Genomic DNA, 21,661 nt, shown 5'->3' with positions numbered 1-21,661 from the left:
GTTACTGATGGACTCATCATCCTTCCAGTAACACTCATTGGAAACCCCTTCTTCATCTGCACTTAACACTAAATCATAGCTACTCTGTCTTCCCAATCACTTAAATTCTTCCACTCCTTACTTGGGTTCAGTTCCCATTCCCTCCTGTCAGAACTTCCTGTAGATCTCCTCCATACCCATTTCCTCCTCACTCAAATCTATTTCATACAACACTCTCAGAGAATGTTACTGAAATGCAGAGAAAGGATTTATTTCCCTCAGTTCAAAACTTTTTTCTGTTTTTTTTTGCCTTTTTAAAATTATATTTGATTGATTATGCTATTACAGTTGTCCCAATTTTCCCACCTTTACCCACCCCCTGCCCAGTATCCCCCACTCCCTCAGGCAACCCCACACCATTGTTCCTGACCATGGGTCATGTGTATAAGTTCTTGGGCTACTCCATTTCCTATACTGTACTTTACATCCCCATGGCTATTCTGTAATTACCTATTTGTACTTCTTAATGACCTGACCCCTTCACCCATTCCCCTGCACTCCCCTCCCATCTGATAATTAACAAAGTGGTCTCCATGTCCATCATTCTGTCTCTTTTATTCTTGTTTGCTTAGTTTGTTTTTTAGATTCAATTGTTGATAGATTTGTATTTTTTGCCATTTTATTGTTCATGGTTTTGATTTTCTTTTTCTTAAATAAGTCCTAACATTTCATATAATAATGGCTTGGTGATTCTTACTTTAGTTTTTTTTTTATCTGGGAAGCTCTTTATCTGCCCTTTGGTTCTAAATGATGGCTTTGGTCCATAGAGCAATCTTGGCTGTAGGTCCCTGCTTTTTATGACTTCTAATATTTCTTGCCGTTCCCTTCTATCCTGCAAAGTGTCTTTGAAAAATCAGCTAACAATCTTATGGGAACTCCCCTGTAGATAACTAACTGCTTTTTTCTTGCTGCTTTTAAGATTTTTTCCTTCTCTTTAACCTTTGGCATTTTAATTCTGATGTGTCTTGGAGTGGGCCTCTCTGCATCCATCTTGTTTGAGATTCTGTGTCTCCTGGACTTGCATATCTATTTCCTTCACAAATTAGGGAAGTTTCTTTCAATATTTTTCAAATAAATTTCCAGCCTTGCGCTTTCACTTCTCCTTCTGGCACTCCTATGATGCAAATGTTGGACCTCTTGAAGTTGTTCCACAGGCTGCTTACACTGTCCTCATTTTTTTGGATTCTTTTATCATCTTGTTCTGATTGATTGTTTCATGCTTCCTTATGTTTCAAATCATTGATTTGATTCTCGGCTTCGCCCACTCTACTATTGTTTACCTGTAAATTGTTCTTTATTTCAATTAGTGTATCCTTCATGTCTGACTGGATCTTTTTTGTGCTGTTGAGTTTCTCACTAAGTTCCTCGAGTATCTTTATAATCAGTGTTTTGAACTCTGCATCTGATAGATTACTTACCTCCATTTTGTTTAGTTTTTTTCCTGAAGTTTTTATCTGTTCTTTCATTTTGCCATGTTTCTTTGTCTCCTCATTTTGGAAGCCTCCCTGTGTTTGCTTATATGTATTAGGTAGAGCTGCTATGACTCCTTGTCTTGGTAGTGTAGCTTAATGTAGTAGGTGTTCTGTAGGATCCAGTGGAACAGCCACCCCTGTCACCCAAGCTGCATACTTAAGGTTCACCCTTTGTGTGGGCTGAGTATACCCTTTCCTTGTAGTTGAGTCTTGGTTGCTGTTGGCAGATCAATGGGAGGGATTTACCCTGACCAATGAGCTGCAAGGACTGGTTCTGTTCACTAACCACCAGCCTCTGCCTTCCCTGGAGGATCAACTATGTAGGGACTGGGTGGTGGTGCTCCCGCCTGGTCTGTTAGCTGTCTACTGGGTGCACAGGCCCTGGGGTTTCCTAGGTGGTGCAGGCTAAGGTCAGCCCTCACCTGTATTTGCCCATGGCATCCTGCCTGAGCTCTAAAGCGATCTGAGATGGCTACTGCTTATGTTGGGCTTGGAGATTCCCAGGTGAAGCCAAGCTGTGAATCTAGGCTGGATGCTGCTAGTCCCAGAGTTGCAGTGGGGGAAGTGGGGGGTGTCACTGAAAACAGGTGTTGCTTGTTTGAGAGGATTTAGGAAGTTGTTAAGCATGAGCCAAGACTAGCCATTCAATATGGAAAAGTCACTGAAGAATGAACTTCACTTTTTCTCATATGAGTCTTCAGGCTGGTGTGCTGGTTATCTGTCACTTCCCTAGAACAAGTAAATACATGTAGTGTGGTGTTAGAGTAGACTGCTGGGTTGTAAGGTAGTAATTTAAGGTAGTCATTTAAGGTAGTAATGTGCAGGGCATTTTCTGGATCACTAAAGGAAAATCATCATTTAGTATTCATTAAGTAATCTGTTGATTGGAAATTTAGACCCTGTTAGGAATTTCTCTGAAGGCAGAAAGCAGAGGAGGTTGCAGGGTGGGATCAGAGGGTGGCCTGAGCAGGAGTCCTTTAAGGCCGGAGCATCAATTCTAACCTCTTTCTCAAATCCACTTTCCTGCAGAAGTGTGGCACTTTTGCAACAATATTTTAAAGATAACATGTTGATATTATGTTGCCAAGATTATGATAAAAGGATGTTAAAAGAAAGTGTGAAGATGAGGTTCATATACAGGGGTAAGAACAAGAGACATGCAGCAAAGATGGTCAAAGGAGTCCACGTTAAGTTCTTACTTCCACACCAAAAAGGTAAGCAGGACACACAGCCTTGGGCACCTCCTTGGATGTTAGAATGAGGTCTCTTTTCCATTACATTCCCCGTCCTGCCTTCCCTCCTCTCTCTCTCCCTTTCTTTCTTTTTCCCTGTCCTCTTTTCCTCCCCTTTTTTGCCCCTTCCTCTCATTCCCTCCTTCCTTCTCTCTTATTTCTTCTCCAACGCTGTACGTTGCTAACCATGCACTATATTGCACTTCTGCTCCAGGTGGCTTTTGTAATATTGATAAGTGTGGAGAAAGCACACTGTACTTCTGTTTAAAAACATGCTTTTGAATGACATGTTAAACTTGAAGGTTCCATGTGCAATAGATTGAGCTATAATTTATTTATGACTAAAAATTAATAAAGAAGGTACCTATTCTACCCAGGTGTTAGCATTCCCAGAAAAACTTTCTATCACTTTTTAAGATAGCAATCATAGGTTCAGTTTAGTATCAAAGTTATTGGCATATAAAGGAAAACAAAGAAGTTAGGAACATTGGGCCATGATTCTGCTATGCTGATGTGAGGCCTTTATGCTCAGGCTATTTAGCCAAGACCTCAAATTTGACCCCTTCTTTGCCTCAGGAATTGGTGGTCTTACCTATTACCTTCCTACCTGGCACCTGTGCCTACCTCCCAACTAGGACCCTGTGCCATCTTCCCCTCATTCTATTTTCTTCCTAGAAGAGTATATCTCCCTATCACTTCCTTTTAAAAAATGTTTTTGGCTCCATCCTGACTACTGGCAATATCCCTTTTGTGGCCTTCCCCCTTCCTCTCCCTCCCCCCATCCCATTCCACATGCCAGGGGTTGTGTGCTCTTGGGCTATGCTTTTGCTTGCCTTTGCCTTTTTCTTGCAGCAATGCCTTCTCCCCATGCCTGCCTTCTTACACTGCTCCAGCAGGACCTGCTCTGGGGTTTCCTGTGTCCTTTGGACAGGGCACAGGGCTCCCTCTTCTGTTTGTGGACTCTGCTCACCCTTCTTGTAGGGTGCATTGTGTTATAATTGCTTACTTCCTCATCCCACTCACTAACATGTTCAACTCTGTATTCTTTGCATCAGGACGTGCCTGACCTATACCAGGTGCAGGTAGATGCTAAAATCTCATCATCCATTAGGCAAAACTGGGCACCAAGACTAAGTGTGAGTGAATGGATGGCCCAGGCTCACCTGAGACAGCTTGTATTCCCGCCCACCTACCCCTGTGGGGGCTGGACTTGGGATTCAGAAGTAAGAAATGTAGGTGGATATCTGAGTGGCAGTGGCCAAACTGGGGCATGTGGGGGAGCAAAAACTGGCTTGTATTTTGAAGCCATAGACAGAGGAAGATGAAAAACAAAAATAGCCAAAAGAGCTCCATGTACTACAACCCCAAAGAGGAATTGTACATTTTTCCAGAGTTGGAGGAAATAGTCCAACTTTTTTTTTTAATGCTTGGCTAGGTAAAATTTGCTATTCTTCAAACAGTGGCTGGAAAATACATGTTTGTGGCTCTTGTGAAAGATCTTTGATGAGGCGAGCCAGTGTGGAAGGTGAGGTGACTGGAGGGAGGAAGGAAAGGTGAGGGCTCTATGGGGGAAGGAGGAGGGGCTGGAGAGAATAGCGTTCAGGGAACCTGGAGAGAATAGCAAAGGGTGAGAAATATACTGGTGGGAGATTTGCTTTCTGAAATTAGGAAATTTGAGGTTCACCTAGAGCCAGAAAGGTTTCTACGTCCACACCTTTACCCTGGACAGTTACTTGCTCTGGGAGAATATTCCGGCAAGCGTAGGAGGACCCCTGGGATGGAAACTTGCCGAGATCAACTCCTCTGCATTTGTCCATCAGGCCAGTGAGTCAGCAACCACCAGGAGAGCCCCTTTGACTCCCCCAGTTCAAATCTCTTGGCAACGTTTCTACCCATGGGTCCCAGGGGACACACTCAACCACCGACTCATTTCACACACAGCCAACTGAACCACTGTCACATGGCAACTAAGTGTAGTCACATCTGTTTGCAGCTGGACTAGACCAATGACCTGGAGGTGAAATGCTGGGATTCATTGTCATTTCCTCTAGTCCAACCTATTCCCCGTGCAGGGACATTTAATATCCACCCCTACTGAGTGGAGGGAAGGGAAGAAAAGAAATGAAAGCAAGTCAACAAAAATGGTCTGGCAGGGGAAAATGAGACCAGAACTGCGATCCCATGTTGATGGTCAGAGGAGCCAAGTACACACCCTCATTTCACCCATGCGTGTCGCTTGCTGGGAGCCCTGTGCAGGCTCTGCAAAGTCAGTCCTAATGAGAACCAGAGTACAGCATGAATCTCACATGCGCAAGCCTTAGCCACACTATAAGGGAGAGAGTGGCTGCACATCAGAAGTTCAGTTTGTTTCTCAAATGTTTCATGCGAATTTGTTTTTTTGCCAAGAATGTATCAACACTTGTAGTTGTTTTCAAATTAGAGCAGAAATATTTTGTAAGCCTAAAAAGTAGTAAGGATGTTCTGTTTTCAAGTTTTCCATGATTGGATGGAACAGAGAGTCTCTTTTATTTAATTAAATTCTCCTTTCTGTTGAATTATTTTTTTTGATGAATTATTTTCACATCTTTTGAATTGCATCTATCTTACATTGATCACAACAAAATGATGATAATATAATGAGAAAACAAATGTGGCTGAAAGCACAGGGATTGTTAGCTCCTTGCAGATTAATCATTCTTAAATCTATAATACCAAGCATATTTTTGGAAGTTTAAAAATGTGCAAATGTAAGCTTTTAAGAATTTTTTATTTGTACTGCGATACTTGGCCAATATTTTGCTCTCTACTTTGTTAGTAATTTTAAAATTCTATGCATGCTTTTTGGAGGATAAATTTTACTATAGACATGCACAGCTCAGGGCATCTTGCATGGAGTGAACATACCCATGAAGCAGAAGCCAGATCATGAGCCAGAATGTTTCCAGAAGCTGAGAAACCCCTTGGGTCTCCTCCCCATCACTAATAACCCCCAAGAGTAGCTACTGCTAACTTCATTTTGTTTCATTTTAAACTTTACATCAACATAAATGGACTCACCCGGTGTGCTCTTTTTTGCCCCACTTCAGTTTGCTCAGTATTCTGCCTGTGAGGGTCATCCATGTTGAAGCCAGTGTACGCACAGCATGTACACAGCTCCGGTCTGTGAATGCATACGGTTGTGGGTTTTCCACATTCTCCTGTTCCAGTTGGGGCTGCTGTGTGCAGTGCTGCTATGAGCACTCTTGAGTCGGCCTTTTTTAAAAAAATTTAAGTACAACAAAGTGAAAACATTTAAGTTCACAGCTTAGTGAAGTTTTACAGATGCAACCACCCACCCATGTAATGACCAGACTGATGAAGCAGAGAGTGTTTCTGGAAACTTCCTTGGTACCCCCTGTTAGTCAGCCCCACGGAAGGTCACCACTTTTCGGACTTCTTTCACCAAAGATGGCTTCACTTGTCCTTGAACTGCCTGCAGTGGGACCATCTGGTGTGCTCTTCTGTTGAAGAAGTTGAAGATTCAGGGCAACCTTCTCAGGGTGGGGAGTGCATGGAACTGTAGAGAGTCTTCCAGAAACTCATGGTAATAAGCAAAATTTTAAAACAAGAGTTACCAAAAATAGCATGTGCTAGTTAAAAATCACAAATAGGGCGAAAGTTAGGAAATAAATATTAAAACCCTTCACATATATACTCCATATTTTTTTATTTTTTTTTAATCCAAGAAAGAATGTGTTTGTTGCTTGTTAATTATTTATTTTTTTGGTAGTCATTTTTTATTCATCACACCTGCATTTTTTGTAATGAACTAGAATTAAAAATGAGAGGCTTGAAAAGTTCAGACTTCAGCAGCACATTATAAAGGTGAATACTATTTCAGTTAAATGGTTGTGGTAATAAACATGTGTGAGCCTGGCTTTGATGCACACAGGCAGGCAGCACCGTGAGCACCCACAGGAGCGAGTTGCTGGGAGAGAGCTGCATGAGTGCTTGGCTTCTGGAGATGCTGCCAGACAGATTTCCAAAGTGGCCATCCTGCTTGAGAATCTCACCAGGCAGGTCTGAAAGCTCCACTTTCGGTTTCTGCACACTTGTAATTTCTGCCCAAGCAGTCCTAATAAATACTTTTTGTCTCCATGTATTTCTCTAGTTGGATATATACTTATTCAAAAGATTCCCTGAAGAAGTGCTACCATCCAAGAGAAAATTGTGGTAGTAATATCACCACAAATGTAACTATTTTGAGTAATATCACCACAAAACTATTTTGACATTTTGCACAACATAGGGAATGTGAAAAAGAATTTGAAAGATAAGCTGTTTAGACTTGGCAGATCTCCACATGTCCCTATTTGGTGGGATGTGAAACACATAAAATTTTTTGAAACTGTGATGTTGAAGATCTGTCTCCCACCAGAAGCAAGAAGAAAATCAAAATGGAGGATTTCACTTTGCTTAACTCATTCCAAATATACTTTCGTACGGTAGTTACGTCACAGATGACAAATTGGCACAATAGTGCTCACTCTTGCTCGCTCCTGTCTCTCTCACACACACAGCAGTAGGTGTCCTTGGGTTAAGTAAAAGGCACTGTCTAAACAGAATTAGTCAGCCTCCCCTTCCTGCATCCCCACATGGAACTCACTTTAATGTTGAGAAGAACCCCCGTGGTTTGATAGAACAGAGAAAGACCGGAAATAGGCTTTATTTAAGCTTTAAATAGGCTTTATTTAATAGGCAAATTAAAGTCATTGACCTCCATTATTTCCCTTCCTTCTTTGGCACTAGTGCTCTATATCATAAATCTTTGGGAATTAGGAGAGCTTCAAATACTTTATAGGATTAATACTGATGGTTTGACTCTGAAAATCTTTTAATAGAGGCATGACAGAAAATTTGAATAATATTAATTGCTTTATCATACTCTGAAAAAATATTGTAAAGAGACTTATATAGAAGATAAAAGTTACTTGCTTTAGGGATTATTTTGTTGTTCCTTTTGCATTCTTTTCAAATTGTATTTGTGTTTAAAGTTGATCTCTGCTGTTGATGTGCCTATGTGTATCTGACAGAGTTCTCTTAGAACTGGTGTATTTTTTCTGTTTCAAATTACAATTAATTCTGTTCAGCTTCCACCTGAAGGTCACTTATTCTACTCTCATGGTAAATTGTTGGCTCGATGGTGTACTGGGAAGAGGCTAAAAGGACTGTCAACATTGACTTGATTTTCATTATTTTCTATAGATTTAAGGGTGTAAATGACATTGTTTTCCCCCTGAGAGCTTTCTGGGGTTCTCTTTTCCCCAGTGGCCCTGGTGACTCATGCAGCTTTTGGCCTTCAATGGTTTCTTTTACAAGTGAAACCAAGAGTCACAGCTCTTTGACCTTTAGGATCTTCAGCCACATTCCCCATGACCGACTTGTCTGCCATGACGATTTGGCTTAAGCAATTTGCCTTACGGGAAGAAAGCACAGACATTGCTGTAGAGACTTGGAGCTAATTTACTTGATGCTAGCACTCCAGTGAGGGGAAAGGCGGAAAGAAAGAGTGTGAGTACTTCACAAAATGTACAAGTTCTTCCCTTTCTAGAATCTGAAACAGATGGGATGGGAACTAGTTGAATGAGGCCCAATAAATTTCAGATGTTGGGAAAAATGAGCAGCCTTGCAGATTCCCTCAGATGTGCGGCCAGTAGGGAGCTGTTTGAGTCTGTGAGACTATGTATATCTTTTGATATTGCTGAGAGGTCCAGATGCAAAATGTAATTCCTCAGGAAGTCATGAAATTCATGACGTAGCATTTAACGTGTAGGTCACCAAAGAAATGATGAATCTGCGTAACTCATATAGCTTATTTGCCCTTTCAAACATAGTAATTCACAATGGAAGACTGAGATTTGCATTACTCAAGGCTTTTATTTTAATTAGCTATTTCAAAATCATATATTACACGTGATTAAAAAGGGATGCTCAGAGTATCGTTGGTGTTCCTTTTAGCCGTGCTCCTTGAATCACAACTAAAATATCTCTGTATGGCAGGGTGACAGCCAGCATGGGCCACTATGTGACAGCAGTTATAAAGGACCTGAATAGTGATATTTCAAAATTGATCTTGTTTAGCAAAGTAAATGTGCAACTTGTGATTTTTGCTTGTTATTCTAAAAATTAGTTTTTTTCCTTAAAAACGGAGTCATTTACATAAAACGCTAGGCTGCCTAGACTGTGAAACAAACATCATGGTCTAAAAATGCCTTTTGTTCTGAAAAGTTGAACTTAATTTAGTTATTTTTAGAATTATCAATTCTTTGGAATTGCCTTTCAGGGCCAGAACTGGTACTAAAATCTCCAAAATGAATAAAACAGTTAAGGAAATATGAATGTCTTTGGTCTGAGGATTGAAAGTAAATTTTACTTGATACGAGCTGGTAGGGACAGGTTGAGGGTCCTTTACTTCAATAATAGAGCCTACAGAAAGGCTTTAGGCCTTGATTTTTTATTTCAGATTTCCCTCAGTGGTTGTCATCATGCAAGTGCTGCCCGGGCAAAACTGGTCATCTGTTACCCACATGCTGGGTGTGTTTCAATGGCAGAGACTCACAAGCAACTTGACCCCAAGAACCACAATTGTGCCCCTGTAACCTCTTATTTGGCGTCTCCTGCTATTAAAGCATTTACTGATAGCTTAAGGGAACAGTTCCAGGAAATTCATTTTTATAACTTCCCTCCAATTGAATATAGATAAGCCTCTGAGATTTTATCAACATTTCATAAGACAAAACTCCAGAATTACCATACAGCCATGTTCAACTTCAGTCATTGGATTCCCTGTCTAATTAGAAGTTTTGAGAAACTCTAAGTAGAAAAGCCCGCACCGCTCAGGCCCTTGTTGGGTTTCTGCCAGTTAAGCTCCTGTGGTAGGTAGACAAATAAATACTGCACAAATGAATGAGTCTTCACCTGGTTGGGTTTTCCTTCTGGTACCTGTAGGAGTGAAATGGAGTCTAGCAGAGTTTGAAGAGCAGAGATGTGTTTCTGAACCTGGCTCAGAAGCAGGAGAGTTGTGGGAAGTGGGGTAGTGACAGAGAGGAGGCCAACCTGGAGCCCCAGCGACTGAGAGCTGCCTCGCCTTTGGGCTTTCCTGGTCCGGGGGCTAATCCAGCAGCTCTGGGCAGCTCTGGGGACCCCTGCACCCCCGAGAACCTCCATTCTTCTCTGTCTGGTCTGGTGATCTGGAGTGGTCTCACAATCATTGCCGAGTTCCGTTTTTGGAGTTTTTTTCCCACAGGACTGCTGTGTAGCAATACATTGTGAGTTGACATGCCAGTGCCATTGGATTGTTATCTACAGTGGTTAATGTAAGGATGGTTAAATGGACACCACTACCAACAACAAAACAACAGTAATTGGGTACCTACTACTCTGTTTCATTGATTCTGAGATGCCCATTTATTAGTATTTTAACAACTCCGAAACTGGGGTAGATCTAACAGTTGATGATGTGTCAACATGCAGTCAGTGCTGTTCCTTATTTCCTAATGTCAGTTTTTATAACCGATGTGGTCTCAGTGAAATAAGGTTTGTATCAGGGTCATTGAGAAGGTCTGGTCCTGCCCCTGAAGTGCTCATGGGGTACATCACATACACATAAAGGCATACACATAAAGGCATACACATAAAGAAGAATAAGGAAACACAATAAATGTCACAATAGAGGCATGTAGTCAAACATTGTTTTTAATCCTTACCTGAGGATTAAATTATTAAATGTTTATTGATTCCATAGAGAGGTGAAGGGGAAGAGAGAGAGAGAGAGAGAGAGAGAGAGAGAGAGAGAGAGAGAGAGAGAGAGAGAGAGAGAAACATCAGTGTAAGAAAACATTGACCAGATGTCTCTTGAATGCTCACTGATCAGGGACCGAACTGCAACTTAGGCATGTGCCCTGACTGGGACTCGAATCCTTGACCTTTCAGTTTATGGGACAACACTCCAACCAACTGAACCACACTGGTCAGGGCCACATAGTCAACATTTTATGAAAACCTAGGTAGGGAGCAGTCAGCGCTCACCTGGGACTGGGCAAGAGATGGTCATGCTGAGTGAGGTATTCTTGAGCCTCTCAGTACTCGTATCTGTACATTTTGAATGAACCTTCTGGAGCACAGGTTTAAGTCTTTGGTCACTAAAACCCAGAATGTGAAGCAAACTATGAACATGGATTGATTTAAAATGTTAGGAGGTTATGAGAGCTGAAAATTGCCTAATGTGAGCCAGGGAAAGAAATAAAACCATAATTTCAGGAGTCTGGATTGTTCTCAATTGCTCCCACTTCCAAAATATAAAATTAAGAACAGTTTACTGTCTTGGAAGGACCTTTCAGATTTCACTTACAAATTACCTATTTTCAGATGCAGTTTTCTTAAAGATTTTATTTATTTTTATACAGAGGGGAAGGAAGAGAGAGAGGGAGAGAAACATTGATCAGTTGCCTCTTGCTTGCTTGGAGACAGTGCCCTAACTGGGAATCAAACCAGGGACCTTTGGTTCACAGGCTGATGCTCAATCCACTGAGCCACACCTGCCAGGGCTCAGATGCAGCTGTTTTATTGCAGAAGACTTCATGGCAGTGGAGCCAAGAGGAATGTATTGTTTAAAAATAGACTTCACATGATCACAATACTATTAACAGTATGGTTTTATTTTCAAGAAATATATCACTTGAAGCAGAATTTAGCTATACATTTTTATCTCACACTTAGCATATTAAAATTATTTATATCTTACTCTTTTACATTCTGTCCACAATACCTCTATTTTGACTTAAAATTTGTATTCTTCTAAGGAAATTGCAAATGTATGTAGGTACTGTCATATGTTTGTCTTTTAGTGTGTTGCAAGTTTTACTTAATGGAAGTTGAAGTTGGGTGCTAATTTCAACATCCTTGCATGTTATATGAAGCCTCCCAATTCAGTTTTCAATCTGTAAAATGGGGATGATAGCTGATTGTTTTTAGCACCTGGTGGACATTTGAACATGTTAGCTCCCTTCTTCTCCAGCTTTTATTACATGCTTGAATTCTTTTCCATGCAGTTCTGACATTAATTTATATGCTACAAATGCACTACAAGGAACATTTAGTTGTTGACTGTTCTTTAATTGAACATTCAAGCTTTAATTGAGTTAAAATCAGTTCTTCAGAGTTTGGGCTTAAAAATAAACCCCTTCATTTATTTACTTTTTTGCACAAATGTCTTAAAAAATTTTTTTTTTTACATCCCTGTATTTCCCTGGGAATGAGAGGGCCAAAGCATGGACTCTGCCCTCCTAAGCCATCTCCCATGGTCTCAGGTCTTCAACTCCTAAGTCAGAAGTGTGACGTTTTCATTGCCTTACAAATATGTTGTGTCCTGTTCACATAATCTCTTGGAGAGTCCATTTCAAAAAGTATATGAGACAATCTTCGCTTTTTGGAGAAAGCAGTGCTCTAATGTGTTCTATTCTAGGACTGCTGTTTTGTCTGCTAGGGTAAGAGAGATGGCCCATAGGACACGGAGGCGACAGCACCATTAGCACAGACGCAGATATCACACATTAAGACCGTGTTCGTAATAACAGAGTAGGACTTTTCCCATTATTAGGTGAAGATGCCACAATCTTTCCAGTTCAAATATAGGCCTCGATTTACAAAAGTTCTTCCACTTACATACTTTTTTCTTTTATTTCCAGGGTGGTGGTTGTGCTGGCTCTGGCTGTGGGAAATGTGACTGCCACGGAGTGAAGGGACAAAAGGTGAGTAGCTGAAACTTCAATGACAACAGTTACTTTTGAGTGTCCATCAGTATGGAATTTATTAGGAAGTACATTTAAACCAATCAAGTAATCAGCAGTTCATGTTAAAGCCTTATTACTACTTTAATATTTTCCCCAGAGTAATACAAATGAAGCAAAACCAGGTTTAACATTATTGCTAAAAAGTCTTAACAATTACTCCTCAAAGATTGTGGCAATTAATTAGTGGCAATTAATGTAGGAAAAGAGATTTCATTAATTTTTCTCTTTCAATTCAAAAAGGAACAAGTGTGTTGGGAGAAAATCTGTTGAGTTCTTAGTATTCTTTGGAGTTAATGTATAAGAACAAAACTTAGCTTTTTTCTGAAAAAATAAATTTCTATTGAACTTGTGGGCTCTCCATTGAAATTACCATGTTAAACAATATTTAATTTATAACATACTTGTCTAGATTTATTTACAACAACAGTAAATATTTATTGTGTCCCAAATGTAAAGTTAAAATATTTTTCTCCAGTCAAGCACTATTCTTCCCTCTCATTAAGAATCACAGCTCATTTTCTTTGGAAGGCAAGTCACATTTGTGCATTTCAGATATGAGAGAGGATGCCTGTGTGGTTTTTACCCAGGGACAGTGTGTATTCTTAAACTGTCCAGGAGTCACCAGGGAAACCAGGTGTGGCAGTGAGAAAACATGGCCAGTAAACCAGTCAGCCTCCTATGTGGAAGCACACTGCAGGCTGAGGTGGTGTGGACTGCAGTGAGCCTGAGGTGGTGTGGACTGCAGTGAGCCTGAGGTGGTGTGGACTGCAGTGAGCCTGAGGTGGTGTGGACTGCAGTGAGCCGCCGTGGACCACTGCCTGCTCTCGGGGAGCTGACGGTGTCAGCCTAGCCAGCATGAGATTTTTTTTCTCACTCACAGCCTGCCTGAAGGTTATGGGGTCCCAGACTCACAGTTTTGAAATTCAGTGAATTCTGTTTTACAGAAAATGGTGTCATTTCTTTTTTAACTACTTGCTAAAATACCAAAGTTATTCTTCAAAAAGAGCATGCTGATGGTTGGTGGCACTGGTATTGCCTGGATAGTTTTCAGATAAATGAGAGATGTGAAAACATTTTTATATTTCATTATCAACTTTATCAACTGTTGGGTTGGCCAAAAAGTCCATTTACTTTTTTCCATAAAATAAAAGACATTTTTCATTTTCACTAAAAACTTTATTGATTTGGGTATTTTGAGTATGTTGCTATCTCCCACATGATATAACATTCTCAATTAATCTCTCGATTTGATCACTATCAACTTCAACTGGGCCACCCAACCATGGAGCATTGTCCAGTGAGAAATCTCCAGCATAAAACTTCACAAACCACTTTTTACACGTTTGATCAGTCACAGCACCTTCTCTATACACTGCACAGATCTTTTTTGTGTTTCAGTTGCATTTTTACTTTCTTGAAATAATAAAGCATAATATACCAATAATGTTGCTTATTTTCTTCCATTTTCAATATTAAAATGGCTATACATAAATTCACCAGTCTTGGTAGGTTTTTTTTTTTTAATGCACACTTACATATAGCTGTCATAATACAATCTAGCAAAACTGTTTGAAATGAAGTTAAAGACAACTAAGTGCTACTAAAGCCATCTTACGGGAAAAAATGAATTTTTTTGGCTAATCCAACACAATTCATCTTCATGGGCTGTTCGTTCTCTTACTTGGGGAGTTTTTCTAGCTAGGTCAAGTGTGCATTCTCAAGAGTTACTTTAAAGTTAGAGCAAGTATGTTCATACCACAAAGATCCTTTATTTAAAAAAATGATCTAACTTGAATTACATATAAGCTCTCTGCACTAACAAAAACAATTCTTACAACTATAAAAAGTAAAACATTCAGATGCCAATAAATAGGAAATGAAGGCCTGTATCAACACTACTAAGTTTTTCTTGTAACATAAAGCATCTGGAGAGGGGCAGGCAGAACTGGCATTTCTCGGTCTTACGAAGGCAGGGTCAGCCCACCGACTGTCTTGATTTCTGCTCCCAAGTAGCCCCTGACCCTGGGGACACTCACACATGGCTCTGGTGCTTTTCAGACTTCTGTTCTGTGCATACATTTTCTAGCCTGATTTATTTTAATTATTACCAAAATCCACCCATTAATATAGAACGAAGTAGATTAATCCACCTATACCTTTCCAGATATTTTCAGCTGACTTGTTCATAACTTGATACCAGCTAGTGAGGGACTTGGCCCATTTCAGTTCAGAGTTGCTCGAACATTTTTAGAAGAGGCAGGGTCACATCTGAGTCACAGACAGCACCTAGCACCCAACCCAGCAAAGAAAGGGTCTTGAAACATTTGTCAGAACTGAGCCTTGATGAAACCCTTGCCGTGGCCCATATACACTCCTCTGGTCCCGGCTGTTGTTGAGTGTGACATTCAGGAGGCCCTGCTTCCACTTTGTCTTGGAAAGGTCAAGGGCAGGAGAGTGTAAAGAAGAAGATGTGCCCTTAGATTGTGATACTTTCTTGTGATGAAGGCTCAGTCAGCGTGCTACTGTGACCAACCGAAGGCTTGAAATTGGAAAACCCCAGAGCTCCTGTGGGGACTGGGGTAGAGGGTGTACAATTCTGCGCTTCCCAGCAAGTGAATCAGAGGCGCAGGGCCTAGAACCTCCATGGCCTTTGCTGGCCTGACCTTGTTCCCTTGCAGGCTCCTCCATTGCCCATTTTCAACTTTTTGTGTCATTACTAAATAAAGACTATTTAAAATAATAACTTACTGGGTGGCTATCAATTAAACCATTCAAAGTCCAGTTATTGAATGGCTTCGAAGTCCTCTTGAAATCTAGGAGAATGGCTGAATGATTTAGAATTATATATTTTTAACAAAAATCAAAGATCTGTCTTATATCCTTTTGAGCATAAAGATTTCAGGTCCCATGGTTCACATAGTATGAGCAAGGAAGTGGTCCTTCCTCTCATGGAAAGAGGAAATATTAAACTTCCACTTATTGTCTTAGAAGTGTTGTTAAAATAATTAGTTTAATGATGTGATACACCTAGAGCTTGACTGAGCTGGGATTTCGGATCCGGTTCCGTTTCTCTCTTCCCAAGGTCAGATAACAAAGAAATTTATTCTTGGCTGACAGGTCAGTAAGAGAAGTCGGTCTTCTGCTACTGCCTCCGACTCCCACCCATTCTCAAAGCAAGTCCTAGACAGGCTCATCGAGTATAAATGCAAAATGAAAGAAGGGTTTAGAATCACAGTTTAGATCTGTGGTTCAAAGTGCAGACCTACTTTTTGAGCTATTAATGAATGTCTACAACTGTCATAGGTGGTTTTTGCTATTCTCAAATGTCTACAAATTAAGTGAGTTTTGACTTTTATTAAAAAATAGGATAATAGCAGCCACATAACCCAGAAAGAATTAAAGTTACCTAACTGGGACAGAGTGTCACTGCCTGAGAAATTTGGAAATCATTGTTTCTGAGACATGTCTTTTCCACATCTTCTTGAAAAAACACTTTGACATACTCTCTGTTTAGAAGTCACCAGTGGAAATTGGAATATCTCCAGTATAAATTGCCAAATCTCTCTTGGCTAAGTCCTGCTTTCCATGAAGATGTGATTAATTGACAGAATGCCTTATATTCTCCAGATAGCTAAGTAAATGTTGATGTAGCAGATCCTTAGTCATTTTCTAATCCCATAGTTACCAGTATAATACCGGGTATCTTATTCTGAGTTCAACAGTTGAATTCATGAGTCTTTCCCTGGATTTTTGGTGTCTTTGCTGAGTTGTTTATTTTCCTGCCTCCCTGGCTGGCTGTTCATGTCTTCAGAGGTTTTCTCTTAGGTAATTAATGTGGGTTTGTACACAATGGCTTGTGTTCTTCCGGAGGCCTCAGCCATGTGGGAATGTTATCTACTTAAACTGATTAGGGTTTTGAATGCGTGCCTACTCAGAACTCACCAAAATTAAGCTCCTCTTTTGTTTGATAACCTGGTTTTCTCAACTATTTGAGATGATAGGAAAGACCACACATTCCCAGAAGTCACTGCTATATACTTAAAAGTTAACCACTTAGGTTTTGCTAAACTAGAACTCGCTTAAGAAGTTTTTCAAATAGTTGAATCATGGGAGTCCACATTTATGTAAAGCTGTCATTATATTCTATGACTGCAGTGTCTGAAAAAATGAACTTCACGTTAAACTAGAAGTAAGACATAGTGAAATCAATACGTTAAGTGTTAATTATCAGGTTCAGGAGAAATGGTATAGAAAACAAATGCTACAGTTGTTCTGAGAAGGAAGTAATTCCTGGGACCTAAAATCATAAATATAAGGAGCAGCTTAGATGAATAGGATCCAGGCAAATTGTGTGTTCACTAATTCAACAGACTAATTTGGGTATAGAGTAGGGTTGTCTGTCACACATGTGCGTAAAGACACATGCTGAATTTACACTAATCAGAGAAAGCACCTCTGTGGACAGGTGATAAATGCTATCATAGAAAAGGTTTGATAGTTAAAAGGGACATTCCCAAGTCATAGTCTTGGAAGCACAGAGAGTCTTAAGTAATTGAGATTATAGTAATTCTAATGAACAGTGGGAACTGCGTGGGTATCTCATGTATTCTCAGAATACTTTAACCTGCTGATATCTAGATCCTCGCCAACAATGTGGGGAAGAAGCATGTTATTGTGTTATTACTAACGAGATGGTTTATAAATCACAGCCCTTCTCCCCATTCTGGGTCTGCGTAGCAGTGATGCAGTCATTAGTGAGTGTAGTCCCACACTGCATTCAAGGCAGAGAACTTTGAAAATGGAATTTATGTCTTTTTGCCTAAAATGTGTACCTTATCTGATTTGAAAGAGTTGGAGAAATCTGGCCAATCTGGAAGTAATTCTCTTTCTGGCCCTGGAAATCTAGGAAGATGTTAGTGTTGCTTGAGCATTAAGTTTGTGCAGGATACTCTTCTTTTATTGTGGTAAATGATTTGTAGATTAACTGGCCATTTAGCTGCCATACATACGGACACAGTCAATAGATATTCAACATCAGACCTACATATAAACCTGTCTAATTTTAACATTAAATTGTGTACTCTGCTCATAAACAACAGATTTTGGCCAGGAGGGGAAAATCCTGGCTTTGGAATATTTGAGCAAGAAAGAGAAAGGGGTTTGATTTATATTGAACTTCTACCTTGGGTCAGACATGACACTGAGTGCTTTTTGTGCTTACTATTATTATACCCATTTTATAGCTAAAGAAAAACCAACTAGTCCAAGGTTTCTCTGCTTTGGCACTATTACACTTTGGGTAGAAAAATGTTTTTATTGTGGGGAGTGTCCTGTGAGCTATAGGATGTTGAGCAGCATCCCTGGCCTCTACCCACCAGCTGCCAGGAGCACCCTCCCTCCCCCAATTGTGACAACCTAAATATCTCCAGATGTGGCCAGTGTCTCCTGGGGGCTGGGGAGAGCAGGGAGCAAAATCAGCCTGGACTGAGTGCCAACAAACTAGCCTGATCTCTTATAGTGAATAAGAGACCAGTAACAGGATTCAAGTGCTATCATAGCACTAATAAATTTCCACTTTTCAAGATAAGAAGATCCTGATCTGAGAGAACCCAACACAGTGAACTTGTGGTTCAGACTATCCTAGAGTCTTGAGCAAGCTCCCGTTGTTCCAAAACTGAACCCATGGTATACATGCCGCTCCCTTGGCCACCTGCCAAGGGAAGCTCCCCTTCTGAAGCCTTTCTCTGAGTGCGTAGTGGTGGAGGGGTTCCTGGAGGACCACAAAGAAAAGAGCCTATTCCTTCAGGGCACTGGGCAGACCTCCCAATTCCTGTTCTAGAGAAGTGTCCACTAGGACAGGAATGTCAAGCTCATGTTCACCGTGGGCCACATCAGCCTAGTGGTTGCCTTCAGAGGGCTGAATATAATTTCAACTCCTTAACAATCAAGGAGTAGTTACATTTATACAGTAAATTATTTTGGCCCTTTGAGGGCAACCTCAAGGCCGATGTGGCCCCTGGTGAAAATGAGTGTGACACCCCTGCACTAAGGCTTCCATCTGGTTAAACAAATAGCCACAGGGAACCACCTTGTCAGTGACCAGGAGCAGGTCAGAAGTCATCTGCCCAAGTCTGAGCCCGCCCACACCTGAGGGAGGTTAGGGGAAGCCCAGCCCAGAATGCAGCATTCATTCCATCTCATTCAGGCCATGTTTATTTTTTACAGCATTCAGGGCAGACTGAATTGAGGGTTTCTTAGGCCTGTGTCAAAGAGATGCATGTACATAGTGAGGATTGGGCCCCTCCACTCCCTTCCTTCAGGAAATCCTGGCATATACTCTATCCTGTAGGAAATTCCTCACTCTGGTTAAAAGGGAGTAACCTTTGTTACTTAATGGGCATGTCTCCTTGATTTCCCAGGAGGTGAATAGGGCCATACAGTTTATCCATTCTGGACACAATCAAAAGACTATAGTCACCAACAGGAATAGAGCGCTGTGTATGTTATACTTTATTTATTGACTAGTTATTCTCTTTTCATTCCCAATTATTCTTAGTACCTGTGGAGAATAGATTTGGGTCCTCAAGGATTATTAATTACCAATATTATCTTTCATTTTTATCAGAATATTGAAAATTTCCCCATAAATTAAGTTATATTAACCATTGTTCTGAATGTGAATTTTTATGTAGGCTCTTTGCAACTTTGGATTAATTAACTTATTTGGACTGACTGAATTATTAATAATAACAATTATTTATTAAGCACTTACTCTGAGAGGTTCTGTAGTGCATTTGAATTAGTGAAAATTTCAAAATCTAGTCTATTTCTAAAGAAATTTTATTTTCTTCCAAAATGTATAATATATAGAGTCAAAATGTAGTAAAAACTGCCACTTAGTATAAAATGTTAGAAGGCTTATTTAATTAAAATTAAGATTTGTTGAGTTAGTGCATTGTGTGTATTTGAAATTATTCTACTATTTTTGAGACTGATTGGACATCTTTATTTTCATGTGTTTTGAGCATTCACAAAAGTCAATAGTGTCTAGTTCAGTCTTTTCCAAAATGTGATCCTCAGGCCACCTTGGGGATGTCAATAAATGCTTCCTTTGGGACAGAATGTGGAAGAGTGTTCCAAGGACAGATAAGTTTTGGGAACTCCAAGTTGTGATTAAGTGGATGTTTGTTTTTTCCACTCCAGGGTACCTCAGAACCTTTAAGAAGTTCCTGAACCTTTTAAGGAATGGCACATCATGTACAGTCTCCCAAACCTATTCGATCACAGATACCACTTATTTTTCACCTCAGGGACAGCCTGTAGGAAAGAATGTTTTATTAAATAAAAGTCATGATTCTAGTGTGAATTTCACTATCTGTTCACCAAGTGTGTTTCGTCAAGTGATTTTGATGAAGTTTACCTATTAAAAAAGGGAAATGAACTTTCATCCTCAAGTTTTCCAGTGTTGCTAAAAGGATCAAGTGAAAAAGGTGTATGTAAAAGAACTCAGGAAATTTAAAATGTTATCTGTGCAGTAGATACCTGTCATTTTAGCAGTAGTTGAATTTACAAGTTGTTGCAAAATGAGGAAAGAGTTCGCTTGCTCGCCCCGTCCTGGGCAGGTTCCCAGCTGTATAAGTGTACAGGCACAGATCATACGTGCACAGTAGGAGACCAGGGAAATGGACTTGCGCCACCTGTGGCAGAAGCTCTCCCGGAACCCAAATTAAAGAGATACTAGGATGTTTTTAGAATCATAGCACCATTGTTAGGAAGCGTGTTTGTAGCTTTTGGAAGCTTTTGGTAGAGGAAAAATGAAATGTACTCACTTGGGAGGTCTGTCTGGAAACATCATCCAATTTCTAGTCAGTGTTGTGATTTTATCTTCCATTTCCAGAATCGTTATCCCTTGAAATATAAGGGAAACAAGCTCTCCCTTTATTCACTTCCCCAGCGTTTTGTTAACTGCTTTTCCTGATGTATACAGCATGTATAGTTACAAATTCCTGTCCGCCCCTGGCCAATTTTTCTTGTCCTAGTTATTATTTAAAAGGGAACCTTTGAGGCATGTCAGTTACTTTTTGCCTTATCATGGGTTTCAGCCCTTCAGAGTGTCTACTTTAATCACTTCAGGACCCACTGGTGTTCACCGCAGGACCCGATGGCATGTTAGTTGGTTATTTGGGTCAATACATGTTTTTTTTTCTGGTGTCTTATAATACCAGGATTGTTTCCAGATGTCTCCTATTTCCTATTTCCACATATTGCACATGAATCATCATCTGGCAGAGTCATCGTGAGAATCAATATCGGTTTCCACATTTACCTACTTTTGTCTTTTTGATAGTTCTTTCAAAACAAAAAATTTAAAAAAATGCCTGAATCCAGGGACAAAATATCAACAATATACTGTAGGGAAACCACTAAAGATGGATTTATGTAAAGTGGCTCATCTTGTTATGCACACCCGGCCCACCATCAGACCTGACTGCAACAGAGCTGTCCCATCCTGCAGGAAGGACAGGGGGCCGCATTTCCCCCTTTCCATCTCATCTTCTCATTTCTCTCCATCACCTAAAGTCTGCTTCTTTGCCCTGTGCTTCTGAGACTCGTTAAACCTGTGATAGATTATAATGATAAAAATCTATGTTTTCTTAATTTGCAACTATATTTGGAACGTACCTCCTCAAGAGCAGCTTCGAAAATAGTGAGTTGATTTTTTTTCCACGTTTACAAGGAGTAGTAAAAAATTAAATGTCTTGAATGGAATTTTGTGTCCTGTGACTTTGGAAGCCCAGAACACCTCATGTGAGTGTGCGCTGTCGTCAGTATGCTGGGCCCCGACAGTCCTCGTCTTGACTATTAATGGAAAATTATTTTTTCTAAATACGATCCCGCCAAAACATTGACTGGCAGGAATAGAGCTTCCTTTTAGAAAGAGCAACATGAGCCTGTACACTGTAATTCAAGATGGAAGACTTAAAACCCACCCTGACAAATGAAAAGTGGGCATTTGGCTTTCCCTCCTGTTTGTTGGTGCAGTGATTCCCGACAGCACGTAATGGTGCAAGATAATGATGTAGTGTAG

General features: G+C 40.3%; 1 protein-coding gene across 1 annotated transcript in view; it reads left to right on the top strand.

The window, feature by feature from the left end:
• COL4A1 (collagen type IV alpha 1 chain) overlaps window positions 1–21,661 on the top strand; it is a 156,116-nt gene that overhangs the window by 49,012 nt on the left and 85,443 nt on the right. Inside the window, exon 2 of the mRNA XM_045821227.1 lies at window positions 12,469–12,531. Within this exon, the coding sequence (XP_045677183.1) occupies window positions 12,469–12,531 (63 nt within the window). The remainder of the gene's footprint in view (window positions 1–12,468; window positions 12,532–21,661) is intronic.

Source organism: Phyllostomus hastatus, unplaced genomic scaffold (genome assembly GCF_019186645.2).
Source record: "Phyllostomus hastatus isolate PE091 unplaced genomic scaffold, TTU_PhHast_1.1 phas_scaffold_46, whole genome shotgun sequence".
NCBI classification, from domain to species: Eukaryota; Metazoa; Chordata; class Mammalia; order Chiroptera; family Phyllostomidae; genus Phyllostomus; species Phyllostomus hastatus.
Note: the sequence above shows the minus strand (reverse complement) of the source record. Positions and strands in the feature narration are given on the sequence as shown.